The sequence below is a fragment of the Ornithorhynchus anatinus genome, chromosome 7, assembly GCF_004115215.2.
Source record: "Ornithorhynchus anatinus isolate Pmale09 chromosome 7, mOrnAna1.pri.v4, whole genome shotgun sequence".
NCBI lineage: Eukaryota > Metazoa > Chordata > Mammalia > Monotremata > Ornithorhynchidae > Ornithorhynchus > Ornithorhynchus anatinus.
The window spans coordinates 54382466-54408156 of NC_041734.1; the positions used below are offsets into that span (position 1 = coordinate 54382466).

General features: G+C 40.7%; 1 protein-coding gene across 2 annotated transcripts in view; it reads left to right on the forward strand.

The window, feature by feature from the left end:
- COL4A3 (collagen type IV alpha 3 chain) overlaps positions 1-25691 on the forward strand; it is a 133851-nt gene that overhangs the window by 66059 nt on the left and 42101 nt on the right. Inside the window, exons 20-32 of one of the 2 annotated variants that reach the window (XM_029069197.2) lie at positions 2459-2494; positions 3283-3447; positions 6707-6799; positions 8692-8787; positions 10096-10166; positions 11768-11956; positions 13894-14062; positions 15340-15432; positions 17467-17571; positions 18313-18410; positions 20053-20203; positions 22586-22699; positions 25468-25635. In XM_029069197.2, the coding sequence (XP_028925030.1) occupies positions 2459-2494; positions 3283-3447; positions 6707-6799; positions 8692-8787; positions 10096-10166; positions 11768-11956; positions 13894-14062; positions 15340-15432; positions 17467-17571; positions 18313-18410; positions 20053-20203; positions 22586-22699; positions 25468-25635 (1548 nt within the window). The remainder of the gene's footprint in view (positions 1-2458; positions 2495-3282; positions 3448-6706; positions 6800-8691; positions 8788-10095; positions 10167-11767; positions 11957-13893; positions 14063-15339; positions 15433-17466; positions 17572-18312; positions 18411-20052; positions 20204-22585; positions 22700-25467; positions 25636-25691) is intronic. The other variant, XM_029069198.2, reaches the window with a different exon arrangement.

Below are 25691 nucleotides of genomic sequence, written 5' to 3' on the forward strand. Positions count from 1 at the left end.
CTCTCAAAAGCCACCCCTTCCGCCTGTGCATCTGACCCTATTCCTTCACACCTTATTAAAACTCTGGCCCCCTCCCATCCTCCCTGACAGCCATCTTTAACTGTTCACTCTCCAACGGCTTCTTCCCCACTGCTTTCAAACATGTTCATATCTCCCCTATCCTAAAAAAACCCTTCCTTGACTCCACGGCTCCCTCCAGTTATGACCCTATCTCCTTCCTACCATTCCTCTCAGAACTCCTTGAGCAAGTTGTCTACACCTGCTGTCTCAAATTATTCTCCAGTGCTCTCCTTGACATCCTCCAGTCTGGCTTCTATCCCATTCACTCCACAGAAACTGCCCTCTCAGAGGTCAACAGTGATCTCTTTCTTGCCAAATCCAGCAGCTTCTACTCCATCCTAATCCTCCTGGACCTCTCAGCTGCCTTCGACACTGTTGACGACCCCCTTCTCATGGAAACGTTTTCCAACCTTGGCTTCACGGACTCTCTCCTCTCCTGGTTCTCCTCATCTCTCTGGCCATTCATTCTCAGTCTCCTTTGCGGGCTCCTCCTCTGCCTCCCCCCTCAACTGTGGGGGTCCCTCAAGGTTCAGTTCTGGGTCCCCTCTGTTCTCCATCGATACCCACTCTCTCAGAGAACTCATTCACTCCCATAGCTTCAACTACCACCTCTACACAGATGTTAATCAAATCTACATTTTCAGCCCTGATCTCTCTCCCTCTGCAGTCTTGCATTTCCTCTTGCTTCAAGACATCTCTACTTAGATATCCAGTGTGGCTCAGTGGAAAGAGCATGGGCTTGGGAGTCAGTGGTCATGGGTTCTAATCCCGGCTCCGCTACTTGTTAGCTGTGTGACATGGGGCAAGTCACTTAACTTCTCTGTGCCTCAGTGATCCCATCTGTAAAATGGGGATGAAGACTGTGAGCTCCATGTGGGACAACCTGATTCCCTTGTATCCCTCCCAGTGCTTAGAACTGTGCTTGGCACATAGTAAGTGCTTAACAAATGCCATCATTATTATTATTACCTCATGCTTAACATGTCCAAAAGAGAACCCCTTATCTTTCCACCCAAACCCCATCCTTCCCATGACTTTCCCATCACTATAGATGGCACCACCATTTCTGTCTCACACTCCCATTACCTTGGTATTATCCTTGACTCCTCTCTGTCATTCAACCCACATATTCAATCCATCACTAAATCCTTTCAGTCCCACCTTCACAACATCACTAAAATCCACCCTCTCCTCTCTATCCAAACTGCTACCATGTTAATACAATGACTTATCCTGTCCTTCCTGGATTACTGCATCAGTCTCCTTACTGACCTCCCAGTCTTCTGTCTCTCCCCACTCCAGTCTATACTTCTCTCTGCTTCCCAGATAATTTTTCGACAGAAACGTTCAGGACATGTCACCCAGCTCCTCAAAAACCTCCACTGTTTGCCCATCCACTGCTGCATCAAACAAAAGCTCCTCACCATTGGCTTTAAACACTCTAGCACCTTGCCCCCTCCTACCTCATCTCACTACTCTCCTTCTACAACCCAGCCCACACACTTGGCTCCTCTACTGCTAACCTGCTCACTGTGACTCGATTTTGCCTATCTCGACACCGACCTTTCGCCCACATCCTGCCTCTGGCCTGACACGCCCTCCCTCCTCAAATCTGACAGACAATTACCCTCCCCTGCTTCAAAGTCTTAGTGAAGGCATGTCTATTCCAAGAGGCCTTCTTAAACTAAGCCCCCCTTTCCTCTTCTCCCACTTCCTTCTGCATCACCCTGATTTGTACCCTTTGTTCTTCCCCCCTCCCAGCCTCATAGCATTTATGTACATATCTGTCATTTATTTATTTGTTTTGATATCTGTGTCCCCGCCTCTAGACCTGTAATCTTATTGTGAACAGGAATGTGTCTGTTTATTGTTGTACTGTACTCTCCCAGGTGCTTAGTACAGTGTTCTGCACACAATAAAAACTGGCTTATTGGAAAGAGCTTGGGCTTGGGAGTCAGAGTTCGTGGGTTCTAATCCCGCTCTGCCACTTGTCAACTGTGTGACTTTGGGCAAGTCACTTAACTTCTCTGTGCCTCAGTTACCTCATCTGTAAAATAGAGATCAAGATTGTGAGCCCCAAATGGGACAACCTGATAACCTTGTTTCTATCCCAGCGTTTAGAACAGTTCTTGGCACATAGTAAGTGCTTAACAAATGCCATTATTATTACTATTATTAATAAATATGATTGAGTGAAAGGATGAATAATCATGTTTCTTTAATCATAGTTTTTTTATCTATTTCTATTAGCTAAACTAAATTTTAAATCACTATAAGAGACTCATAATGTGTATTTTTATTTAGTTACATTTTATAACACACCTATTGTTTCAAATACTTAGAGGAATTTACTTTAAAACAATTCATAAAACTCATTAAAGTCTTATTGTTTCCATAGGGCCAGAAGGTCATCAAGGGATGGGTGGCAGGCCTGGTAAGTATATACTGAATATACTAAAACTACAACCAGATGAAAAATCCCAGATCTAGGGCTAACATCAAAAGTACCATAGAGGAATTAAGTGTAATGTTATTTGCCTAAACCATCATTTTTTTTCTCAACTCAAATTGAGTGGCCTTTTGACCTGTAAATAAAAATAATACCCAGGTCAATCGCAAAATCATATGGCAATCCTCATTCCATTGTCCAAATGATGTGGATTAGGTTCATTTTTAGGAAAGCTTGGTCAGTAAAGAGCTTGAGTGTGGAGTTTACATTTTATTTTCATAGTGAACATAGAGGGGGCAGTCATGAGAAGTAAGAGGAGTCATGTTTCCTTTTTGCATTTTCTAGCCTGAGAGAACTCTCAGGGTCACTCCTGGAGAGTTTCCAGTACTCTATCAATCTTGACCATGGGAAGCAGAGTGAAGCAGAGGCATATCCATTCCATTCCTAGTTTGGGCAATGGCTAGCAAGTGGAAGGAAATCTGCTACAAGTCAAAACTCCCCAGTGCTGGGCAGCAGCGACATGGGAAAGAGACGAGGGCGGAGACTTAAGTTAACTGCATGGAAAGAGGCGATGGTAAACCATTTCTGTATTTTTACCAAGAACAAGCTATAGATACATTATCAGAACCATTGCACATGGAGGTGAGTGTTGTCGGAGAGATGGGTCCATGATATCTCTATGGGTCAGAGACGACTCGACAGCATAAGACGAGACAGGCCAAAGAGAACCATGAATAATACCTGCAGTTTTTAAATGTGTACCCTCTTATTAGGTGCATCGATGCCAGGTGCCAGAGGCAGACCTGGACCTCCAGGCACAAAAGGGAGGAAAGGGGAACGAGGACGTCCTGGAAGGAATGAAGTGGGGATCCCTGGAATACCCGGGAATCCAGGCACACCAGGCTTCATGGGATTTCCAGGCCCACCAGGATTACCAGGTAGAAATGTGACTCTTTGGAATGATCGTAAATCTATGGGGATGAGATTTAATCCCAACTCGGCAGATTTCTGGCTAATCTTAAGGAAGCAGCTATTCAACCTGAGGCCTAAATCAGTTTATCAGTAAGGTTCAGACAATGGTATGCTTGCTTAAAGGTCCTTCCGCTCATTACCATCAGCATGACTCCCTTTGTGCCCCGGCTTCTCTGCTGTGCTAAATGCTATTTCTGTGCCATATAAATGCACTAAATTCTACTCTCCCAAGTGCTTAGTATAGTGCTCTGCACACAGTAAATGCTCAGTAAATAAATACAGTTGGGTGACTGACTGATTGTCATAGGCACTGTGCCACTGTGTCACACAAGAAATCCTGCTCCATTGGCTACTGGATTGCACTGGGCTCACAGAATTTGTAGGGCCAAAATTGTGATTGAAAAAGTACATTTCAAATATGTTATATTTGTCATAGAAAATGTTACAGATTTAGTTTCTTTTCCCCTGAAAAATTACCACCCTCCAAATTTTCTCTCACCTGGTGCGACCTAAAAAATTTATAGACTGTAAGCTTGTTGTGGGTAGAGGCCATGTCTACCCACTTTGTTTTACTCTCCCAAGCATTTAATACAATATCCTGCACACTGTAAGCACTCAATAAATGCAGTTGATTGAGTGATTGACTGGGAAAAGCCTGGGGCAGTTTCTGCCTGTGCGTCCCCTGTGTAACAAATGATTAGTTCAGTCACTAGGCCGAATGTGCCGAGTGGCATTTTACCACATGGTACCTTCGGGCTGTGCCAGCTTTCGTTATCTCCCAGAGATGGTGCCTTTTGCCTCTTCTCTGCTTCGGAGCCTTCTTAAAGGCACATCTCCTCCAAGAGGCCTTCCCTGATTAAGCCCTCCCTTCCTCTTCTCCCACTCCCTTCTGCATCACGCTGACTTGCTCCCTTTATTCATCCCCAGCACTTATGTCCATAGCTGTAATTTTTTATTTATATTAATACCTGTCTACCCCTCTAAACTCTAAGCACACTGCGGGCAGGGAATGTGTCTGTTTATTGTTGTACTCTCCCAAATGCTTAGTACAGTGCTCTGCACACAGTAAGTGCTCAATAAATATGATTGACTGACTCTGACACAGAGTCCTTCTGAGTGTCCCAGTTGTACCTGACCATGGTAGGCATGTACTGTATTGTATTGTATTTGTATTGATGATGATGTTGGTATTTGTTAAGCGCTTACTATGTGCAGAGCGCTGTTCTAAGCACTGGGGTAGACACAGGGGAATCAGGTTGTCCCACGTGGGGCTCACAGTCTTAATCCCCATTTTACAGATGAGGTAACTGAGGCACAGAGAAGTTAAGTGACTTGCCCACAGTCACACAGCTGACAAGTGGCAGAGCCGAAATTCGAACCCATGACCTCTGACTCCAAAGCCCATGCTCTTTCCACTGAGCCACGCTGCTTCTCAGCCAAGTGCTTCTCAGCACTTGTACTCTCCCAAGTGCTTAGTACAGTGCTCTGCACACAGTAAGCGCTCAATAAATATGATTGAATGAATGAGTGAATTAAATATGACTACTGTGTGACCTAACTAGTACAGTCCTGGGAGTCAGAGGATATCAATCAATCACTGGTATTTATTTAGCACCTACTTCGGTGCAGAACACTGTGAGAATACAGTACAGCAGGATTAGAAGCCATATTCCTTGTCCATAATGAGCAATATGGGTTCTAATCCTGGCTCCACCACTTGCTGGCTAAGCAACCTTGGGTTTAATTTAATTTCTCCATGCCTCAGTTCCCACTTATGTAAATCAGGCAAGAGCATGGGCTTGGGAGTCAGAGGACATGGATTTAATTCCACCTCCTCAACTTGTCTGCTGTGTGTCCTTGGTCAGGTCACTTAACTTCTCTTTGACTCATTTACCTCATCTGTAAAATGAGGATTAAGACTCTGAGCCCCATGTGAGACAAGGACTGTGTCCAACCTGATTATCTTGTATCTACCCCAGGGTTAAAACAGTGCTGGGCACATAGTAAGCGCTTAACAAATACCATAATTATTATTAGTAGTACTATTACTGGTGACCTCCTACTTTGGCTACGAGCCCCATGTGGGACAGACCCTATCTGACCTAAATTTCCTGTGGGCAGGGAACATGTCTACCAAATATGCTATATTGTACTCTCCCAAGTGCTTAGTACAGTGCTCTGCACACAGTACTAAGCATTCAATGAATATGATTCATTGATCTTGTATCTATCACAGCACAGTACTGAGCATGTGGAAAGTGCTTAGTCCCTGGAAAGTGCTAAACAAATGCAGCGTTATTATTACAAGAGCAAACAAGTATAAAATTGCTTTAAAGTTTCTTTGTGGGGTGGCCCCCTTGTGTTATATGCATCCTGCGTGTCACGTGGTCACGTTATTTATGCTTGGAATGCAGCAAAGGTGCAGGAAAGGGGAAAAATACCATTCACCAGAAAGCACAAATCTGGGAGTCAGGCAACCTGTTTTCTCTTCCCAACTCTGTCACTAGCCTGCTGAGTATCCTTGCGCAAGTCACCTAATGTTTTTGTGCCTCCACTTCTTCATTTATAAAATGGAAAATAACATCCACCTCTGTGTACCTCAAAGGGGTATCATGCTGACAGGAAGAAAGAATTAATAATAATAATAATATTGGTATTTGTTAAGTGCTTACTTTGTGCAGAGCACTGTTCTAAGCGCTGGGGTAGATTCGAGGTAATCAGGTTGTCCCACGTGAGGCTCACAGTCAATCCCCATTTTACAGATGAGGTAACTGAGGCACAGAGAAGTGAAGTGACTTGCCCACAGTCACACAGCTGACAAGTGGCAGATCTGGGATTTGAACCCATGACCTCTGACTCCCAAGCCCGGGCTCCTTCCACTGAGCCACGCTAAGTTGTTTGGAAAATTAAAAGAATATTCTAGTTTTAGGTACCAGGCCAAAGGCAGAGCCACAAACTGTCACTGGTTTCACAAGCAGTGGCAATAATTGCTATCCTCGGGATAGCTTTTCCAAATAGGCAGTGTAGAGAGGATTCCTGTCAAATTTATTTTTTTTCCATTATGCCGGAATAATCAGATAGCAATCATCAATAATGGTACCTCATCTTCTAATATGAAAATGTTTCAGTGTTCTATGTCATTAATTATCCAGGAAAAGTGTGATTGGCAATGCATTAGTGAGCTGTTCGGTGCCTTTCTAGTCTCTCATTCTAATTTCTCCACAGGTAAAGTAACTTTTCAGACTGGTCCACCAGGAGTCCGTGGCTGGCCAGGCAGTTTGGGGGATCCAGGATTACCAGGAGCCTATGGACCCAAAGGTAAGAAAGACTGACATCACCTATTTTAAAATGGACTATTTTTCAACTGAATTGATTTCTGTTTGAATTTATCCTCTTTAGAAAGTGATGAAACCCTAAACCAAAACCCTAAACATCAATCAAAAGTATTTATTGAGTATCAGCTGGGTACAGAACACTATGCTATGTGCTTGGGAGAGTGCAGTAGAGCTAGTAGTCAATCATTTGTTAATTCAATCGTATTTATTGAGTGCTTACTGTGTGCACAGCACAGTACTAAGCGCTTGGGAGAGTACAATATAATATTAAACAGACCCATTCCCTGCCCACAATGAGATAACAGTCTAGAGGAGGAGATAGGAATTAATATAAATCCATCACTCAATCAGTGGTATTTAGTGAGGGCTTCTGTGTGCACAGCACTGTATTAAATGCCTGGGAGAGTAAAAGGAGGTTGATAGACACATTCCCTGCCTTCAAGGAGTGTACAATCTAGTGGTGGGAAGCTAGACATTAAAATAAGTTACAGATAAGAGGAAAAAGGAAAAAGAGATAAGTGAATTAGCACTTAGATAATTGGGTAAGTAATATATCAAATATATAGGGTATCTGCATAAAGTGCTAGGGAAGGTTATATTTAAGTGCCCTCTAGACTCTTTGTGGAGAGGGAATGGGTCTGTTTATTATTATATTGTATTCTCCCAAGAGCTTAGTACAATACTCTGCACACTGTAAGCACTCAATAAATACAGCCAATTGGTTGATTGATTAGGGTTGCAGAAGTGCTGAAGTAGCATTGGGTGGGTAGCTCTTCTTCTAGACTGGAAGCTCACTGTGGGCCAGGAATGTGTCTGCTTATGTTGTATTGTACTCTCCCAAGTGTTCAATGCAGTGATCTGCACACAGTAAGCCTTCACTAAATACCACATATCGAGTGATTGATTTATGCAGTAAATATTATTGAATGAATAAAACTGGGGAAAACTAGAATTTAATCTGAGAAGGCCTCCTGGAAGAGTAGAAATTTGTTCATACAATGTTAGGCCTTTATCGCTTCTTGTTTTCAAAGAAATAATAATAATAATGGTATTTGTTAAGCACTTACTATGTGTCAAACACTTTTCTAAGTGCTGAGCACTGTTCTAAGCTGCTATATGTGAAACAAAGTAAAATGTGTTACTACCATGCAAGATTACTTTTAGATGGATTATTACATTTATGTTAGATTATAATTTTAACTTTCCCTCTAAAGATAATGCTGTTCAATTCTTGTTCTTCTGGGTTTAGTTCTGGGCAATAAAGAGTAAATTCCTGGGATTCAGTAGATATTAGCTATCATAGAAATTATCATCATCATCGTCATCATCGAGGAGCAGCGTGGCGCAGTGGAAAGAGCACGGGCTTTGGAGTCAGGGCTCATGAGTTCAAATCCCAGCTCTGCCACTTGTCAGCTGTGTGACTGTGGGCAAGTCACTTCACTTCTCTGTGCCTCAGTTCCCTCATCTGTAAAATGGGGATTAAGACTGTGAGCCCCACGTGGGACAACCTGATTCCCCTGTGTTTACCCCAGCGCTTAGAACAGTGCTCTGCACATAGTAAGCGCTTAACAAATACCAACATTATTATTAATATCTACTAGGTACAAACAATATGCTGATCACTGTACCAAGCACTTGGTAGCTTGAAATAGAAGTATACAGCATGGGCCCTGCCCTCAAGGCTGATTTTACATTCTAATATATCTGACAAAAGACAAAAACAGATCATACAAAAGGCAAGCTCCTTGTCTCCTTGATCGCAGTCTAATTAAGTCTTAACAACATTTTCCCCTAATAAATAAGTAGTTAAATGATTTTATTCTAGGGAGACAAATTGTGGAGTTCTTTATTAATGGAACCATTATCACATTTCAGGAGAAGCAGGACACCTGTGTACTCAGTGCATTTGCACACCAGGAGCCCCTGGCGTTCCAGGCTTCCCTGGCTCCGATGGTGAAGCAGGAGTGAGAGGTAACAAACTATAAATTCTTATTCAATGCTCATTTTGTGTTTCCCAAAGGGTTTTTTTTTTAGGAATTTGAACCCATTGAGGTAACTTGCAAGGGATGAAAGGGAAAGCAGTGACTCTCCTGTCACCACGCCCCTCTAAAGGAAGAGGTGAGCAGAGGGGCCAGACGCAGAATTTCCCCCACTTCCTGCAGGCAGGAGACTCTCCATCCCTGCTCCCAGTAGGGGACAAAAGGACGTGGAACAATGGTTGCCCAGATTTAGCTTATTTTTTCACTTTTCACTCCGTTAGGCTCCAAGCCTGTTGTTGGGTAGGGAGTGTCTCTATCTGTTGCCGAATTGTACTTTCCAAGTGCTCAGTACAGTGCTCTGCGCAGAATAAGCACTCAATAAATATGAATGAATGAATGAAATCTCCAAACTCAGAAGACTTTCTCTACCACAAAAACAATTGGCTACCAAGAGGACCACTATTTATGTCCCCCTTCATGCCTTACCTCTTTTTTCTTGTTAAGCCCTTACTAGGTGTCAAGACCAGTTCTAAGTGCTGGGGTAGATATAAGGTAATAATGTTGGACAGAGTCCCTGTCTCACATGGAGCCCACAGTCTGAATCCTCATTTTACAGATGAGTTAAATGAAATACAGAGAAGTTAAGTGACTTGCCTAAGGTCACACAACAGACAAATGGCAAACCCAGGTCCTTCTGACTCCCAAGCCTGTACTCTATTCACTAGGCCACTCTGCTTCTCACTAGGCCACACTGCTTCTCAAACAGTGCTCTTGGTATCGGACTGGTAGATGAGTGGATAGGACTGCAGTATTAATAATGCTACTATGGTTACTAGCACTTAGGACAGTGCTTGGCACATAGTAAGGGCTTAACAAATGCCATAAATGTCATTATTATTATTATCAATATGTAAAGGGTGAATACAAGAAATTTAATTCACACACAGTCTCTTAAGACCCAGTATATTTTCCCACCCCCTATACTTTGTAGACCTGGGAAAGCCCCAAAAATATGGTTTGCATCTAAGAATACTAAAAGGAGAAAATACTTATATTTCCCAAAGACATTTTCATGGCACTTATTAATTATAAAGCTGTAAACTTTGGGTGAATGGGAGGGACAGGATTGAAGAGAAGATTGGTTTTATATACTCTCTCCACAGAATCATTTAGCTCAAATCTTCAAAGGCAATTTCTCAGATCTGCATGATGATGGTGCATGTTAATTACCTCCTTTGATGTTATTTTAGGAATGAATAGCAACCTATTTTTGATAAGCTCTTACCATCATTCCTTGCAGGAGGACAAGGAGCCGATGGTCCAAAGGGGAGCCCAGGAAATCCAGGAATTGCAGGCCTTCCAGGGTTTCCAGTAAGAGTTAAACCATGTGTTGTTTTAAACCCTTATTTGGATTAATTTTTGTGAGAAAGAACAAATAGAATTATGGGGCTGGAAGGAGTCTTAGGTCAACTGTTCCATCCCTCGCCTCCAAATTGGAAATGATTAAACAGTTCCGGTCAGATGAGTGACTAGTTTTACTTTGAAAGCTCTCTGGAAACAAGAAGTTTAGAGTTCCCTTTTTTACTTGTATCAGTGTTTTATCGCCCTAAAATGGCGAGGTTTGCCTAAAGAAGATATTCCTTACACCCAACCAGATTTTCCCCATGCTGTAACATAAGCCTATTTCCTCTATATGACATGAAGAAAAACTCACCAATCAATGGTATTTATTGAGTACTTACTATGTGAAGAGCACTGTACTAAGCACTTGAGAGAGTAAAATACAACAGAGTTAATAGACACATTCCCTGCCCACGGTGTGCTTACAGCCTAGAGGAGATTCCTCAGACAAAAACAACCTTTATACACAGCCAGTTGTCCTATAAAATGTGTGTTACATTCTTGACAAATCCTGTGTTAAAGGAAAAATCACATTATGATACTCACACCTTGACTTGTGTAGCAGGTAAGTATGCAAAGATTTCTTCCAACATTGCATCATGTTCTATGCACGTTGTAGAAAGAACATTCCTCAACGGTGTTCTTTCTAAAACACAAAGTGAAAACATTTGTTATATGGGAGAACAGACTGTCCTTGGAGAGAGTTACTTAATCATCCCAGAACCTTCTTTTCTTCATGCAAATGACCCAATTCTTTCATTTTCCTCAAGGAATCCATTTTTCTTTCTTCAGCACTTTTTTTCCCATTTTTTGGCACCTCTCCAGTCCCTCCATTCCCCTTTTAATATGGCATAACAAAAATGGAAACAGTGTTCCGGTGAGAGACCAACTAAAATACAGTGCAGCATCATGAATGTAGATATATTGTTTATGGTTTGCTTGTTCACGGTCACCTCTTTGATTTCTAGTCAATGATTTGAACTGACCTGCCAGGACAATGGGAAAATCTCAGGGAATTGATGCTTCTGTTGCTCTCAGTTGGCAGTCTCAACGTCCAAGCTGTTCAAGAAAATTCCAGTGAGTCTTTCAGAGTCAGATAGGAAGGTGGCAAGTTGGAAGTAAAGGGACCCTCCCTGATGTCCCTCACACAAGTATTCTTTCCAAAGGAGTTACTGGGAAAAAACAGATGAATCCAAAGGTCATAAGTTTTTGTTTGTGCAGGAAGCAATAGGGACCATAGTAGATTTTTTGAGGAAAGGATGCTGACTGTCTTATATTTCCAAGGCATCGGTTTATAGTGATTTTCAGAAGTCCTTTTTGAAAATTGGCAGACATTCTTAAAGCTTTTGCCTCCTAGGATTTCTCTCCATCAGATCATTTCTATGTGAGTGGATCAGTTAATGTAAAATCATACAAAAGCATCACTGTGGAAGATCATATATTTTTCCTTAAGAGGCTCACCTTTTAAGATTCAAAGAGTTTGATTGATCTGACATTCTAGTAAGCTTGTTTTCATACTCATATCAAATAATTTAACACAGATATAAACAAAGCTCTGCCATTTTCCTTAGGGTTTACCAGGTTCTCATGGTGGCCAAGGACTTAAAGGAGAAAAAGGAGAACCATCTCACTTAGGATTGGAGGGGCAAGTAGGATCCAGAGGGGATCCAGGGATTGGAGGGGATCCAGGAAGAAAAGGCTCTGATGGAATTCCTGGGAGGCCTGGAATAAAAGGATTACCTGGACCGAAAGGTGAACCGGTTGGTATATGTTGGTATATTACATTTACTATATTTGAAATTAAGTGAACATTGAAAAAAGGAGAAAAAAAGACTACTTCCTGAGTCAAGAATTTGTTAAGCCTGATTTGATTAAGATTGAGCAAAATATACTATACAAAAACCATTAGTGAGAGTATCACCATCCATGACTAGTGATTTTTTTAAAGTGAAATAACTATTATTAACACTCATATCTTTTCTGAGTACCTTTAAAATTATGTATTAAGAACTGTGCTACATTAATGGTCAAATTTTCAGATAAGTGCATGTCTTCTTCAAAATAGGAAATGGAGATGGATGGAAGAGGCAAAAACAGTGGAGAACATTGGACCCTCAGAGAATATGTGGGCTCTTTGATCTGGGCATTTTTTCTCTTTTTTAAAAATGGGAGCACTGAGTCATCACTTTTGTTATCTAATCCGTTTCCTTATGACTAGATAAAATCATATTAAGCCACTGAGTGGTATATAGAACATTTAAGTCCAGAAATGCATTGATTTTATTCTTCTAATTGATATTCTTTTACCTCAGTGCCTTTAGAAATTAGATAACCGCTTCTCCAATTATAGGAATTGAGAGGAAAATATTCATTTCTGTAGAGTGTGTATTTGTTAAATCCAAATGAATGCTTGCAAAATCCATTTAGGGTGTATTATAAAAGCAATATCTGATAAAAAGCAGCACAATTGTTTAACAATTGTATCTTCAAGATAAAATCTTTTTAAGGAAAAGGAATGACTATGCTTAACCAATCCAATACTGACATTATTATTGTGGCAAAACAGTTATGAAATATTATCATTGTTGATTTAATTTAGAATACACCTTTTGAAGTACCTTTTTAACTTTTTAAAGCACTGCCAATTTACTCCCAGTTGCAGGAGCTAATGGCCACGAGTGGCATTTCACTGCAGTAAATCTCAGATAAGTGAACTGATAATTTCAGCACAACACAATTGCATTGAATTAGACATGGTTTTTGGTCAAAAACCCTGGTGATCTGTTTTATAAAGATGGCATTTACTAAGCGCTTACTATGTGCAAAGCACTGTTCTAAGCACTGGGAGGGATACAAAGTGATCAGATTGTCCCACGTGGGGCTCACAGTCTGAATCTCCATTTTACAGATGAGGTAACTGAAGCACAGAGAGTTAAGTGACTTGCCCAAAGTCACACAGCTGACAAGAGGCAAAGCCAGGATTAGAGCCCATGACCTTTGACTCCCAAGTCCGTGCTCTTTCCACTGAGCCACGCTGTCCATCCTAATGACATTTTTTTAACCATAATTTCACACTAAGAGAACTAAAGTCTCTCTTAGCGGGCCCCAGAGAACTCATCAGTATGCCCTCCAGAGATGTTGATGGAAAAGTAAAATGCTTCTGCCCCTTCCCTCCTTCCTAAATTTTCTACTGAGACCAGGGTGATGCCTGGTTCCAGGAAAGAACGGCATAATTGGCAGTGTTGCCCGAGGAATCTCAAACTGTGAAGCACACGAGAAAGGCTTACAAAGGGGAGAACAATCACTCCTGGGGACCAAGCAGACTTCCCCTTGATAGCTTGGGGGTCACCCCTGTTGGATGAGGAAGGGTCATTCTTCCATCTCACCCCCTTGCAAATTTGTGGATGACATCCTCTGCATGTCCTCTGCACGTTTAAGATGCTTCTTTCTGTAAGTCAGAGGTGATTCATTCAATCATATTTATTGAGCACTCACTGTGTGCAAAGAAGAAAATTGGGCTCAATAGAAGAAAAAACCTATCATTGACTGAAGCAGTAAAGTCCCATATAATCAAGAGAGATTTAGACTCATATATGCTGAGGTATAGGTACAGTGGACTCTGAATGACTATTTACAGTTGTAAAAAATGAAGCTATTTCTATGAATGAATGAAGCAAACCTGTTTTTACCTCTGTAGGTCCTGAATGGGGAAAAAGGGGACAGGGGCTTTCTGGGAAAGCCTGGAAAGCCAGGACTTCCTGGACCTATGGGGTTAGCTGGGCCATCCACCTATGGACCACAAGGAGAACAGGGTCCAAAGGGAGCCCAAGGAGTCCCCGGATTTCCTGGGATGCCTGGAAACACCGGTTCGTTCATTTATATTTTCTCCATTTTTGCCCCATGGGAAGTTAGTTTTTGTGTCTAATGGTAAAGTGCAAAGAGTCAAGTTGCTTTTGCTACTGGTAAAATTAATTACATTCCAGTAAAGCTATCATTTGCCTAAACCCAAGTGACAGGTGGAAGTCAACTTAAGTAAAGAGAAAAATTCAAGGAGGCAAAATCATTTGAGGTTATGAGTTGCTCCCAGTAACTGTCTCCTTTCACTTCCCTCAGATCTATGCCATTCCCAGAACACCTCTATATTTTACTGTCAGTGTGTTATTACTGATCCGGAATCCAAAAAAATGTAAAGTTAGGTCTTCTCTAGAAAACTAGTAGGCTAATTGAAGCTTCAAGATAGACTTAGTGTTCATTTTCCAGATATTTTGACCCTCCTAAAATATATTTTTAATTAATATAATTTAATTAAAGCCCAAGACTTGAGAGTATAGGCCTGGTATTAATGGAATTACACAGCAATATATCCAGAACAAGGGAAGCACATTTGGTGGTAAAAAAACTGTATAAGCTAGTGTTTAGAACCCAAAAGCCTTCAGAGTCCAAAGACCATGAACATGGTAGTAATATAATTTTACTTATGGTTTGGGTCATTTGTGTGTCCATTTGTATCTTGATGGATGAAAATTCTGATGAGAGTTCACAAAAATCAAACTTCAGAGAAATGGAAAATTTCCCCCTGTTTATTTTTGAATACAAGGAAAGTATGCTATTTAAGAAATTTTTCCTTGGAAAATTTTTGTGGAAATAAAAGAATAGAAACATTGAACAGAAGTCTGATCTGTTATGTCAAACCTCAGACCACCTTTCTTAAAGGTGAATTCATCTGTGGAGAATTCCCCTAAATTGCTTTGCAATTTGCCTCTTTTCTCTCCTACTGTATTTTTTAAATCTACCTTCCCTTTATGATAAATCCTGTTACTAGTGCTCTCTAAAGACTATGCACCTTAATATATGGCTTCTATTCCTCTTTTGCACAGTTTCCTTAGAGTTCAATATTAACTCCAAAGATTCATTAAAATTTTGCAGATTCAACTTTTGGAAGATTGTGAATTTCAGATCTGGAATAAATCTGAGATCAATTCATATAGGTTTGTCAGTCTTGAAAATGAAATACCCAAACCTTGGAAATTACAAAATTATTTTAGGTTTCTCTTTATGAATGTCTGGTAAATGTATAAGGGTAGGTGCTTTTCCAAACTGCCAAGGAAAATGTACCAAACTCACTGTTATAAAATTTCCTCAGGTCCTAAAGGAGAAGTTAGTATAGCGAAGCCAATTCCTGGCCCACCTGGTCTTCCGGGCCTACCTGGGCTACCTGGCCCACCAGGTCCAATAGGTGAGTATTCCTTCTTCCAGATAAAACAAAGAGGGAAGCTTTGGAAAATTCATTTATAACTTTGACCCTGTGTACAAGTTTGCAAAAAGTAACTCAGTCCTGGGAATCAGAAAGACCTAAATTCTAATCCTATGTCCGCCACTTGTTTGCTGGATGTCCTAGGGCAAGATCATCCTTAACTTAACTTCTTTGGGCCTCAGTTACCTCATCTGAAAAATGGGGATTAAGACTCTGAGCTCCATGTGGGATGGGGACTGTGTCTAACCTGATAAGCTTGTATCTACCCCAGTGCTTGGTTCAGTGCCTTGCACATAATAAGCGCTTAGTAATGACCATATAAAAGTAATATCAACACTTTTTTACTTCATATTTATTAACAACAAAAATGCAAAAAAGTGGGGGTTATCTGGTATTTGTTAAGCACTTACTATGTGCCAGGCACTGTACTAAAGGCTGGGGTAGCCCTAGTGGGAAGATTAGCTTGAGATGAATGAAGCTGCATGGTTTAGAAGATAGAGCATAGGTCTGGGAGTCAGAAGGATCTGGGTTCTAATCCAACTCTGCCACGTGTCTGCTGTGTCACCTTGGGCAAATCACATAACCTCTCTGGTTCTCAGTTACCTCATCTGTAAAATGGGGATTAAGACTGTGAGCCTCCTGTGGAACAGGGACAATGTCCAACCTGATTAACTTGTATTCACTCCAGCACTTAGAACAGTGCTTGACATATAGTAAGCACTTAACAGGTACTATAATAATAATAATTATTATTATTATTATAAACAGTATGACTATTGTGTAATGGGAAAAGAGAGTGGTTAAGTAGGGAAGAGTGATAGAGATCCAAGTTTTCAATCAATTAACCATACTTACTGTGGGCCTACTGTACTAAATGCTTGGGAGAGTACAATATTACTGAGTTGGTAGATATGTTCCCTCCCCCCAATGAGCTGAACACATTGAGGACTTTTGCCTCCCAAGCTTTTTCCAATTAGAAACCACTGTGTCCTGCCCCAACCTATTCAAGACAGCCCCAACCTAGTTAGAGTCTCCAGTGGATGCTCTCAGGGTTCCCAAGGTAGACACTGGATTAGAGTTTATATTTTTTCATTCCACAAGCATCTCTTCTACTGATACTTGCTAATATTAATGTTTATTTCTTGCCAAGAGTTGTGTGCTTTGTGCAGATTTTGACATAAACAAATTTCTTACACAAAAAATCCCATCTAAAATGGCATTTTCCCAATGCCCACTAGGTCACTGAACCAAAATCCTCCCAACTCTATCTGATTCTCCCCTTGTCACTAAATAATTGAGTTTTGCTTTCTTATACCCAGGCTGGGAAGGCTAGAAAAGGAAGGTAATTTGGGTTGGGCCTCTTACTGTTTAGAAAAGTCACTTACAGCAAAACTGAGATAATTTTCCTTACAACAGCTGCTCTAAATGAGAAGTAATTGTAATCACTTCAAAATAGAGACTAGACGCCATTATTATCTTTGAGGGGTGGAGCCACTGGAATGTGAACCGGAAGCGGAGACTGCTTTTCCAAGCACTTAGTACAGTGTTCTGCACACAGTAAGCGTTCAATAAATACAACTGAATAAATGAATGCTGCAATTATTGTCCTGTCACCGTTGTGGGGCACTGGGCTTCAGTTTTCCATCAGTAAAGTAATGATTGGCTTATTCAGAGCATCTTTGAACTTGATTGATTGTTTTATCTCTAAACTTTATGCCAAAGAAGATCATTTTGGGGGGGACTATGTAACAAAATTGATAGTTCAATTATAATTAGTCAACTAGGACAGCTGTCAGAACTCTGAAAATATGTGGGCAGGGAATGTACTTGTTTATTGTTATATTGTACTCTCCCAAGCGCTTAGTACTGTGCTCTGCCCACAGTAAGCACTCAGTAAATATGATTGACTGACTTATGGCCCCATTATCAATCAGTGGTATTTACTGATCACTTACTGTGTGCAGAGCACTGTATCCTTGTAAAACAGATCAAAACTGAATGGATTTCTTTCTTTAGGTGTTGTAGGCTCAGTGGGGAAATGTGGTGATCCAGGACTCCCAGGACCTGATGGTGAATCAGGAAGTCCAGGATTTGTATTTCCTGGACCTCCTGGGCCTAAAGGTAACTGCTATATTCCAAATGAAGTTTGACCCTCATTTTTTCCAGAAGTAATAATGAACTGCACTCAGCCCTTCAGACACTGAAAAATATAACTCCCTCATCAGGAAAATTCTTCTTACAAGGGTCTAGATATTCTCCAAAGTTTGGTTATGTGGCGGCATCTCACATGAAGGTATAGGATCACATAGAGTGATTTTGAGCGGACCCCATTTACTTATCTACCCGGCGCTTAGAATAGTGTTTGACGTGGTGACCACTACAAAAATGCCATTATAATTATTATTGTTATTATTATTATCATAGATACTGAAGACTGGAGTTCCACATCCCTGAACAGTTAGATAAGGGTGATGGCAGCCAAGCCTCCTTGCCCAACATATTCGTCAACCCAAATGAACCACATTAACTTTGAACCTTTATTTCGAAGACTTTTTGAATCAGAGGTGTAAATAAAATGTAAAAGGATGGTTTTGATGATAATTTCTTCCAGTGTGAAAATCTCTTTCAAATTCTTTCAAAACAATGGTAACATGAACTGGAACTGAACCAGAATTGGTTCCATTTCCTCTGCCTCTGATTTGAAGCAGAATTAAATATGTATAGGCTCTATACCTTTGCTTATTTTTAACATAAAAACCTGTCAAACCTAATACCAAAGAGCATAAAGTTTGAGATAAAATCAATCCTCCAGTATCAGTCTATACAACTTATTTTTTTTTCTGAATTCTCTTTTCTCTTTAGGGGATAGAGGCAAAATGGGGACGAAAGGATTACCCGGTTATCCAGGAGAAATGGGAAAGCCAGGGACACCTGGAATACCAGGATTCCCAGGAGCAAAGGTCTCAAAGAATCAGAAATTCAGTGTAATTAGACATGAATGTTAGGACACTTATTAGCTATCATTTCTGAGCCAGAGTCAATTTTTATCTTTGGTCTGTTGGGAAAGAGGTAAAAATGGTTAGCAATGTTATGACTAAATATTAAGAGTTTTCAAAGGTTCTCATCTTATAAATAAAATTTAGTAAATAATGTTTCTGCAGCCTTCCTTGGTGGCCTTATCCAGGGTTTCATCAGCTATGTATTAAGTTCTTCTCCAACTATAATTACTCTTGCTTTAATTTAAGCCCATTGCTCTTTAAGTCTTGGAAATAGGCTCAAAAATCATTTGCTCTGGAAGGTGTGCAGTAAATTGCACCATGTGAGTACTGTGTATCATATTTGCAGTTGTAATTATAATTATTTGTATAAACTCTGGGCCTGGGGCCATTGGTAATTTTCACTGCTACACAACAATATGAAAAAGTACACAGTGAACCTAATTTGGTCAGTAAGGAGACAATGTGTTGCTTAATCAGAAATAGGTCAATTCTTTTTTCTTCTTCAAATGCACTAAATGGACTGCAGTAGTCTCAGTAGGATAATAGGTTTCCAAAAAAAGAAAACAGTCTACCTTTCATAGTAGTAGGTCCATATGAATCAGAACATTTTTAATTTTACTTTACCCATCCAGATATATGGGAATAGGCAGAACTGTTTTGAAGAGAAAAAATGTTTTGAAACAAAATACTATTGACCAGAGACTTTTGATGGATTGCTTCTAAATTATATGTGCTTAGGACATTAAATGACAGAGTACCCTTCTACACTGTAGGCAGACAATGTGTCTCCCAACTCTGTTTTATTGTAGTCTCCCTAGTGCTCAGTACAGTGCTCTGCACACAGTAAGCACTCAATACTTTCGATTGTTGCATTCACAAAGCTTGAACTTATCAAGGTGTGTGTGGAAATTAGTAGAGTATGACATTAAGCATTGGCTTTCATTGGATGCCTTGAGAGTTGAAACTAACCCTTCTCCGCTAAATCATATTGATCTAAGTCAGTCAGTAATTCTGGGAAATTGCTTTATATTTATTTTTCTTTATATGGTATTTGCTAAGCTCTTACTATGTGCCAGGGTAGATACAAACTAATCAGGTTGCACACGCTCCATGTATCACAGCCTTAATCCCCATTTTACAGAGGAGATAACTGAGGCACAGAGAAGTTGAGTGGTTTGCCCCAGGTCACCTAGCAGACTAGTGGTGGAGCCAGGATTAGAATCCAGGTTTTTCTGACTCCCACATCCATGCTCTTTCTACTAGTCTGCACTGGTTTCACGCTGTTGGAAAGAATGCAGCAATTGAAAAGAACGTCTAAAATAAAAGGTGTCAATAGGGGCTACTTATTGTAGGGAAGGGAGAAAGAGTTCCATTCCATTTTGTTGCTGAATTGTACTTTCCAAGCGCTTAGTACAGTGCTCTGCACAGAGTAAATGCTCAGTAAATACAATTAAATATGATTGAATGAACTATCATTTTGACAAAGAATGAAACTTTTACCAATAAGATAAACAAACAGCCATTTACAAATAGGGGAGGTGATGTATACTTGTAGGTTTGTATGTTTTTACTTTGTAAAGCTAACACTTTCCTTATGTTTTAGGGAGATCCAGGGCTAGCTATTCCTGGAACCCAAGGGAAAAAGGGTTTTCCAGGAGAAAGCGGAAATATGGGGGAGTATGGAGGGAGAGGACCTCCTGGACTTCCAGGTCCCCCCGGATTCCCAGGACACAAAGGGCCCATTGGGCCCCAAGGTATAGTAACAACTTGATTATCCCTCACTTCTTAGAGATTTCCAGGAATTATAGAGATAGAAGAGCTAGAAGGAACCTGGAGATGTCATCTGATCCAGTACCCTCCCCCCCTGGAATTTGAATGAAGAAACCATCTAGGACTGATGAGTGACTATTCTGTCCTTCAAAATCACCAGAGTTGGCATCAGTTGATTGCTTATTCAGGGGATTCATCACCTGTCAGCTTTAGAAGTTCTTCCTTTTTCACAGCTGCATCTTGTTTTAATGTAAACTCACTGTCCCTTGTTCAGGGACACAGACTCATACAGTTGTTACCACTCCATAATTTCAATTTTTTCTAGGTAATTAGCCTTAATTTCTTCACTCTTTCCACTAAGCCCTTTCTTTATTTTTGTCCTTTCCAGTTTTGGCACTTTCTCTTTTAGAATACAAAATGATTTACTCTTCATAAAAACAGGCTAGTTGTTTCTTTGTTCTTTGTGGTTCTTTTAAGTGACCGCAAATTGATTACTGCCTTGTTCTCAAATCTCCCAGCTCACACTCTTTGCTCCTCTCCACCTCTAACCTGTGCCTCGTTCTCAACTCTCTCTCCTGACCTCTCATCCAGACCATTCCTTCTTTCTGTCACTCCCTCCACCTATAATTCCACCAGACCTGTTCTCCCAAAATTTAAAGGAAATCACATCCCCTCCTTGAAGCTTTTCTGATTAATTTTCTCCCACCTCTCAAATCTGTACTTCTGTGCTAACTACACACTTACACACTCACACTTATCCAAAGTACTTCTGTACATATTGACTTACCCAATTATTTAAGCACTTTTTCATCTATAAATCCATGTTTCCTTTTCTTCTGTCTGTAAATTATTTTGTCTGCTTCCCAATTACACTATACAGTTCTTGAGAGCAGAGATTATGGATTCTAGTTATATTGTGCTCTCCCAAGCTCTAATACAATGCTCCCTACCCAGGAAGCCCTCAATAAATACTAATGATTATTGATTGACAATATTAAGATGTGGCCTCTAATTATCAGGGTCTTTTTTTCTTTGTTTCTAGATGGACACAACATCTGTCCATTTCTTATCCTCTTGTTCCTCATAGCTCACAGAAATCTTAAAGAGAAGCAGCATGGCTTAGTGGAAAGAGCATGGGCTTGGGAGTCAGAGGTCATGGGTTCTAATCCTGGCTCTGCCACTTGCCAACTGTGTGACCTTGGCAAGTCACTTAACTTCCCTGTGCCTCAGTTACCTCATCTGTAAAATGGGGATGAAGACTGTGACCCCCATGTGGGACAACCTAATTACCTTGTATCTACCCTGGGGCTTAGAACAGTGCTTGGCACATAGTAAGTGCTTAATGAATGCCAACATTATTATTATTATTATTAAAAATTATTTGTTCCATGTAGACTTGATCTGTGTGACACCTCTCTAGAAAGAATTTAAATAGTGAAAAAAGGATAGTCCTCAAGCTTGTGACAAAGAGGAAATAAGACAAAATTCCTATTCTTGTGAGTAAAAGAAAGAAGAAACCAGGTGTTCTTTTTTTTTATCAGTAGAGTACCCTGTTCATGTTACTCCTTGTATGCCAGGAACATAATTTTAATCCTCAACTAAAGGAAAATTGAAAATTAGAAATAATAGACAATAGGACTTTCAGAGTTTCCAGTGGGGCTCTATAGTTACAATAGCCAAATTGGGTAAAGGTTTGATAGAACAATAACAGTAGCAACATATGATTTCATTTGTTCTGGGTTTTGATTTCTGATAGACAGCCTGATCATCTCCCAAACTGTGTGCTGAAAAAATGCACTAGACTGGTCTGCTTGAACTCTGGCAAGAGAATATCGGAAAGAAAGAGCAAGAAAAACCTTCCAACACAAGGTGCAAAAGGAGCTGGGCAGGGAATGTGTCTATTAAGACTATTATAGTAAACTCTCCCAAGCGCTTACTACCGTGCTTTCCACACAGTAAGTGTTCAATAAATATGATTGATTGATTAATTGGTTTGCCTACATCTTCCAAAGGCCACTGGTGCCTTTTTAGAGGAGTTTGTTTTCCCTGCAAGTAGTGAAACACCTCGTCACCCATTTTGGATGGACCCAATTTTTTTCCTCAACTATGACTGTAAGGGAAGCTCAATTCTGTAGAAAAAGGCATGACACTCTTCCACTATCAGCAAGGGAGACAAATCCCAGTGACCTTTGGGAGATATAGGCCAATTAGAACCTTTGTACCCTGGATTATTTAGTTTTTCTATCCCTTTTCTTTTCTGAAAATCTGGTTTCAGATTTCAACCAGACCTGTCTGGGGGGTTTTTACAGAAGACCACTCTGGTGAGATTTTCTGACCATCTAAGAACTTCTGCTTTTGTTTTTCAGGAGAGCCTGGTTTACCAGGAGCTCCAGGAGATATAGGATTTCCCGGAGAATGCATACTATGTGCCACGGGCTTCCCAGGACTTCCAGGCCTAAATGGATTAAAAGGACAACAAGGTAAGAGGTTCCATTAGGCCATAAAACACTGAGATAATCAGATGGGACGTCCAGGAGATCTGTGTACTAATTCCAGCTCTCTCAGGGGCCTGCTGTGAAACCTTGGGCAAGTAACTCAACTTCTCACTGCCTCAATCAATCCAGGGAATCAGTTTCCTAATTTGTAAAATAGGGATAAGAATTCTGCGCTCCCTACCTTTTTGGTTGTGAGGGCCTTATGAGACAGGGACTGTGTCCGCTCTGCTTATCTTGTATCTTCCCCGGTGCTTAGCACTGTGCTTGACACATTTGCTGCTTGCCATAATACCATAAAAAATAGAGACACTGTTGATTAACTTACTGAATCTTATTTCAGCTTGAAGTAAAAAATTATTCTAGTCTGTATTTGTATTTGTTAAGTGCTTACTCTGTGCCAAGCCCTGGAATAAGTGCTGGGGTAGATATAGAATAGTCAGGTCCCACATGGGGCTCCCAGTTTAAGTGGGAGGGAGAACAGGCATCAAATCCTCATTTTGCAGATGAGGGAACTGAGGCCCAGAGAAATAAGTGAGTTACCCAAGGGCACACACAGCAGACAAGTGGCAGAGCCGAAATTAGAACCAAGGTCCCCTGACTCCCAAGCCAGAGCTCTTTCCATGCTGCTTTGCTTATACTCCTTAGAGGATGCTGGGTCTGAGGTGAACTGGTAGTGCACAGTTGTCTGGGAAGTGAGAAAAGTACAGACACCAGTGTCAAAATGTTGTGCATTTGTGCATTTGGTTTATCTAAAAAAATTTCTTTAAAAATTTTGAAGCCATCTTTTCTCTTGTACTGGAACATTAAAGAGGTTAATTCTACCTTTTTATTAAATAAAGCTTATGTTAATATGTAGGCATTAGCAGAAGGAGATCAGTAAAAGATAATTGTCCTTTCTGAAAATTAAAATGTATATTTTGGTTAATCCTTAATTTAGTTTAAAGAGCTAAATAAACCTTTACAGGGGGTAACTGAGCTGTCTTTTTCTAAAATTGCCTTCTGTATCACCTTCAAAATTTGGCCAATAGCAATGAGGAACAGGCTTCATCTTTGAATTACAAAAATCTCTGCAGCTTGTAGTGGTAGTTGCATTTTTGAGTGCCCACTTGGGGTGATGCACTGTTCTAAGCACTTGGGAAGTACAAAATAAATATTACATGCTCTGATCTTAAGAGGCTTACGCTCTAAGGGGAGATAAACTTAAAATATATTTACAACTCAAGTGGAAAAATGAATAATGGCCTCTACTTACATATCAATCAATCAGTGGTATTTACTGAGCATTTACTGTGTGCAGAATGCTGTACTAAGTGCTTGGGAGTATGATACAACAGAATTAGCTAACATGTTCCCTGCCCATAATAACCATGCAGCCTAGCAGGTTATACAAACACGAATATGAATACATACAAGGTGGTCTTGCCAGGCTTTAAGTTATTGTCATACTTTAATTATCATCATGGTGCTACAATTGTGCCTGAGGTCCAGTGATGCATCCTCAGTTTCTGAGAAGAGAACAAGTTCCATCTGCTCCCCTCCCCTTAATTTCCCCATTAGAACCTTAATTGGAGAATCTGGGTCCAGGAAATTGCGATCTGGATTATAGTCCCCTTTATTCCCACCCTTGAAAAACCACTTTAAACAGGGGCTGGAAAAGCAAATCAGATTGAAGGTGCCCCATCTGGTAGCAGAATTGCTATCAGCGTATACTAGCCACCACCATGGTCTCACGCTATGCTATATCTCCAAATGAGAAGCAACATCACCTAGTGGAAAGAGCATGAGCCTGGGAGTCAGAGGACCTGGCTTCTAATCCCGGCTCTGGCTCTTGTGTGTTGTGTGACCTTGGGCAATTCACTTAACTTCTCTGGGCCTCGGTTACCTCATCTGTAAAATGGGGGTTAAGGCTGTGAGCCCTGAGTATGTCTAATTTTCATTATCTTGTATCTACCTTAGCACTTAGTACAGTGCCCGGCATATAGTGAATGCTTAAGAGCACGGGCTTTGGAGTCAGGGCTCATGAGTTCGAATCCCAGCTCTGCCACTTGTCAGCTGTGTGACTGTGGGCAAGTCACTTAACTTCTCTGTGCCTCAGTTCCCTCATCTGTAAAATGGGGATTAAGACTGTGAGCCCCACGTGGGACGACCTGATTCCCCTGTGTTTACCCCAGCGCTTAGAACAGTGCTCTGCACATAGTACGCGCTTAACAAATACCAACATTATTATTATTAACAAATACCTTAAAGGATATACTGTCGTACCCTTTTCTGTATGTACCTGGTATAGCAATGTCAGATAAATCCCTTACACAGGTACCATGGACTTAATTACAGGACAGCGAAGTAGACATCCATCATATCCTTGCTTCTTTCCTCTGAAGTTCATAGGCGTGCTTCAGTAGCATATTTCCTACCCAAGCTTCAATATTTGTGACAGGAATCTTGCTTGCTACACCACCACACAGAACACAGTCTGTGCCTGTGTTGATTTACACTGTGAGCCCTTCCATGAAAAGTAGCCCATGATGTCACCTATTCTTTTCTTCTTCTTCCTTCTAGACTATAAATTCATCCTGTAGCCTGTGAGTTTGTTGTGGGCAGGAAACATGTCTATCAGCTCAGTAATATTATACTCTCCCAAGCACTTAGTACAGAGTTCTACACACAGTAAGCACTCTATAAATACGATCGATCGATTCATGCTGCCATTCCACTACCCTCTATTATTCATCATATTTGATTTTTTGTTTTAGGAGAAAGAGGGTTGAAAGGATCAAAGGGGGACCCTGGAATTCCAGGTTTGGATAGATCTGGATTTCCTGGTGATTCTGGGCCACCAGGAATCCCAGGTCAACAAGGCAAGATAGGACCACCTGGTTCAAAGGGACATTCGGGAAGACAAGGTCATTTAGGAGCACCAGGTAACCACATCACCAACCGACAGAACTTTTTTTCTCAGTAGCTGGGAATTTCCTTG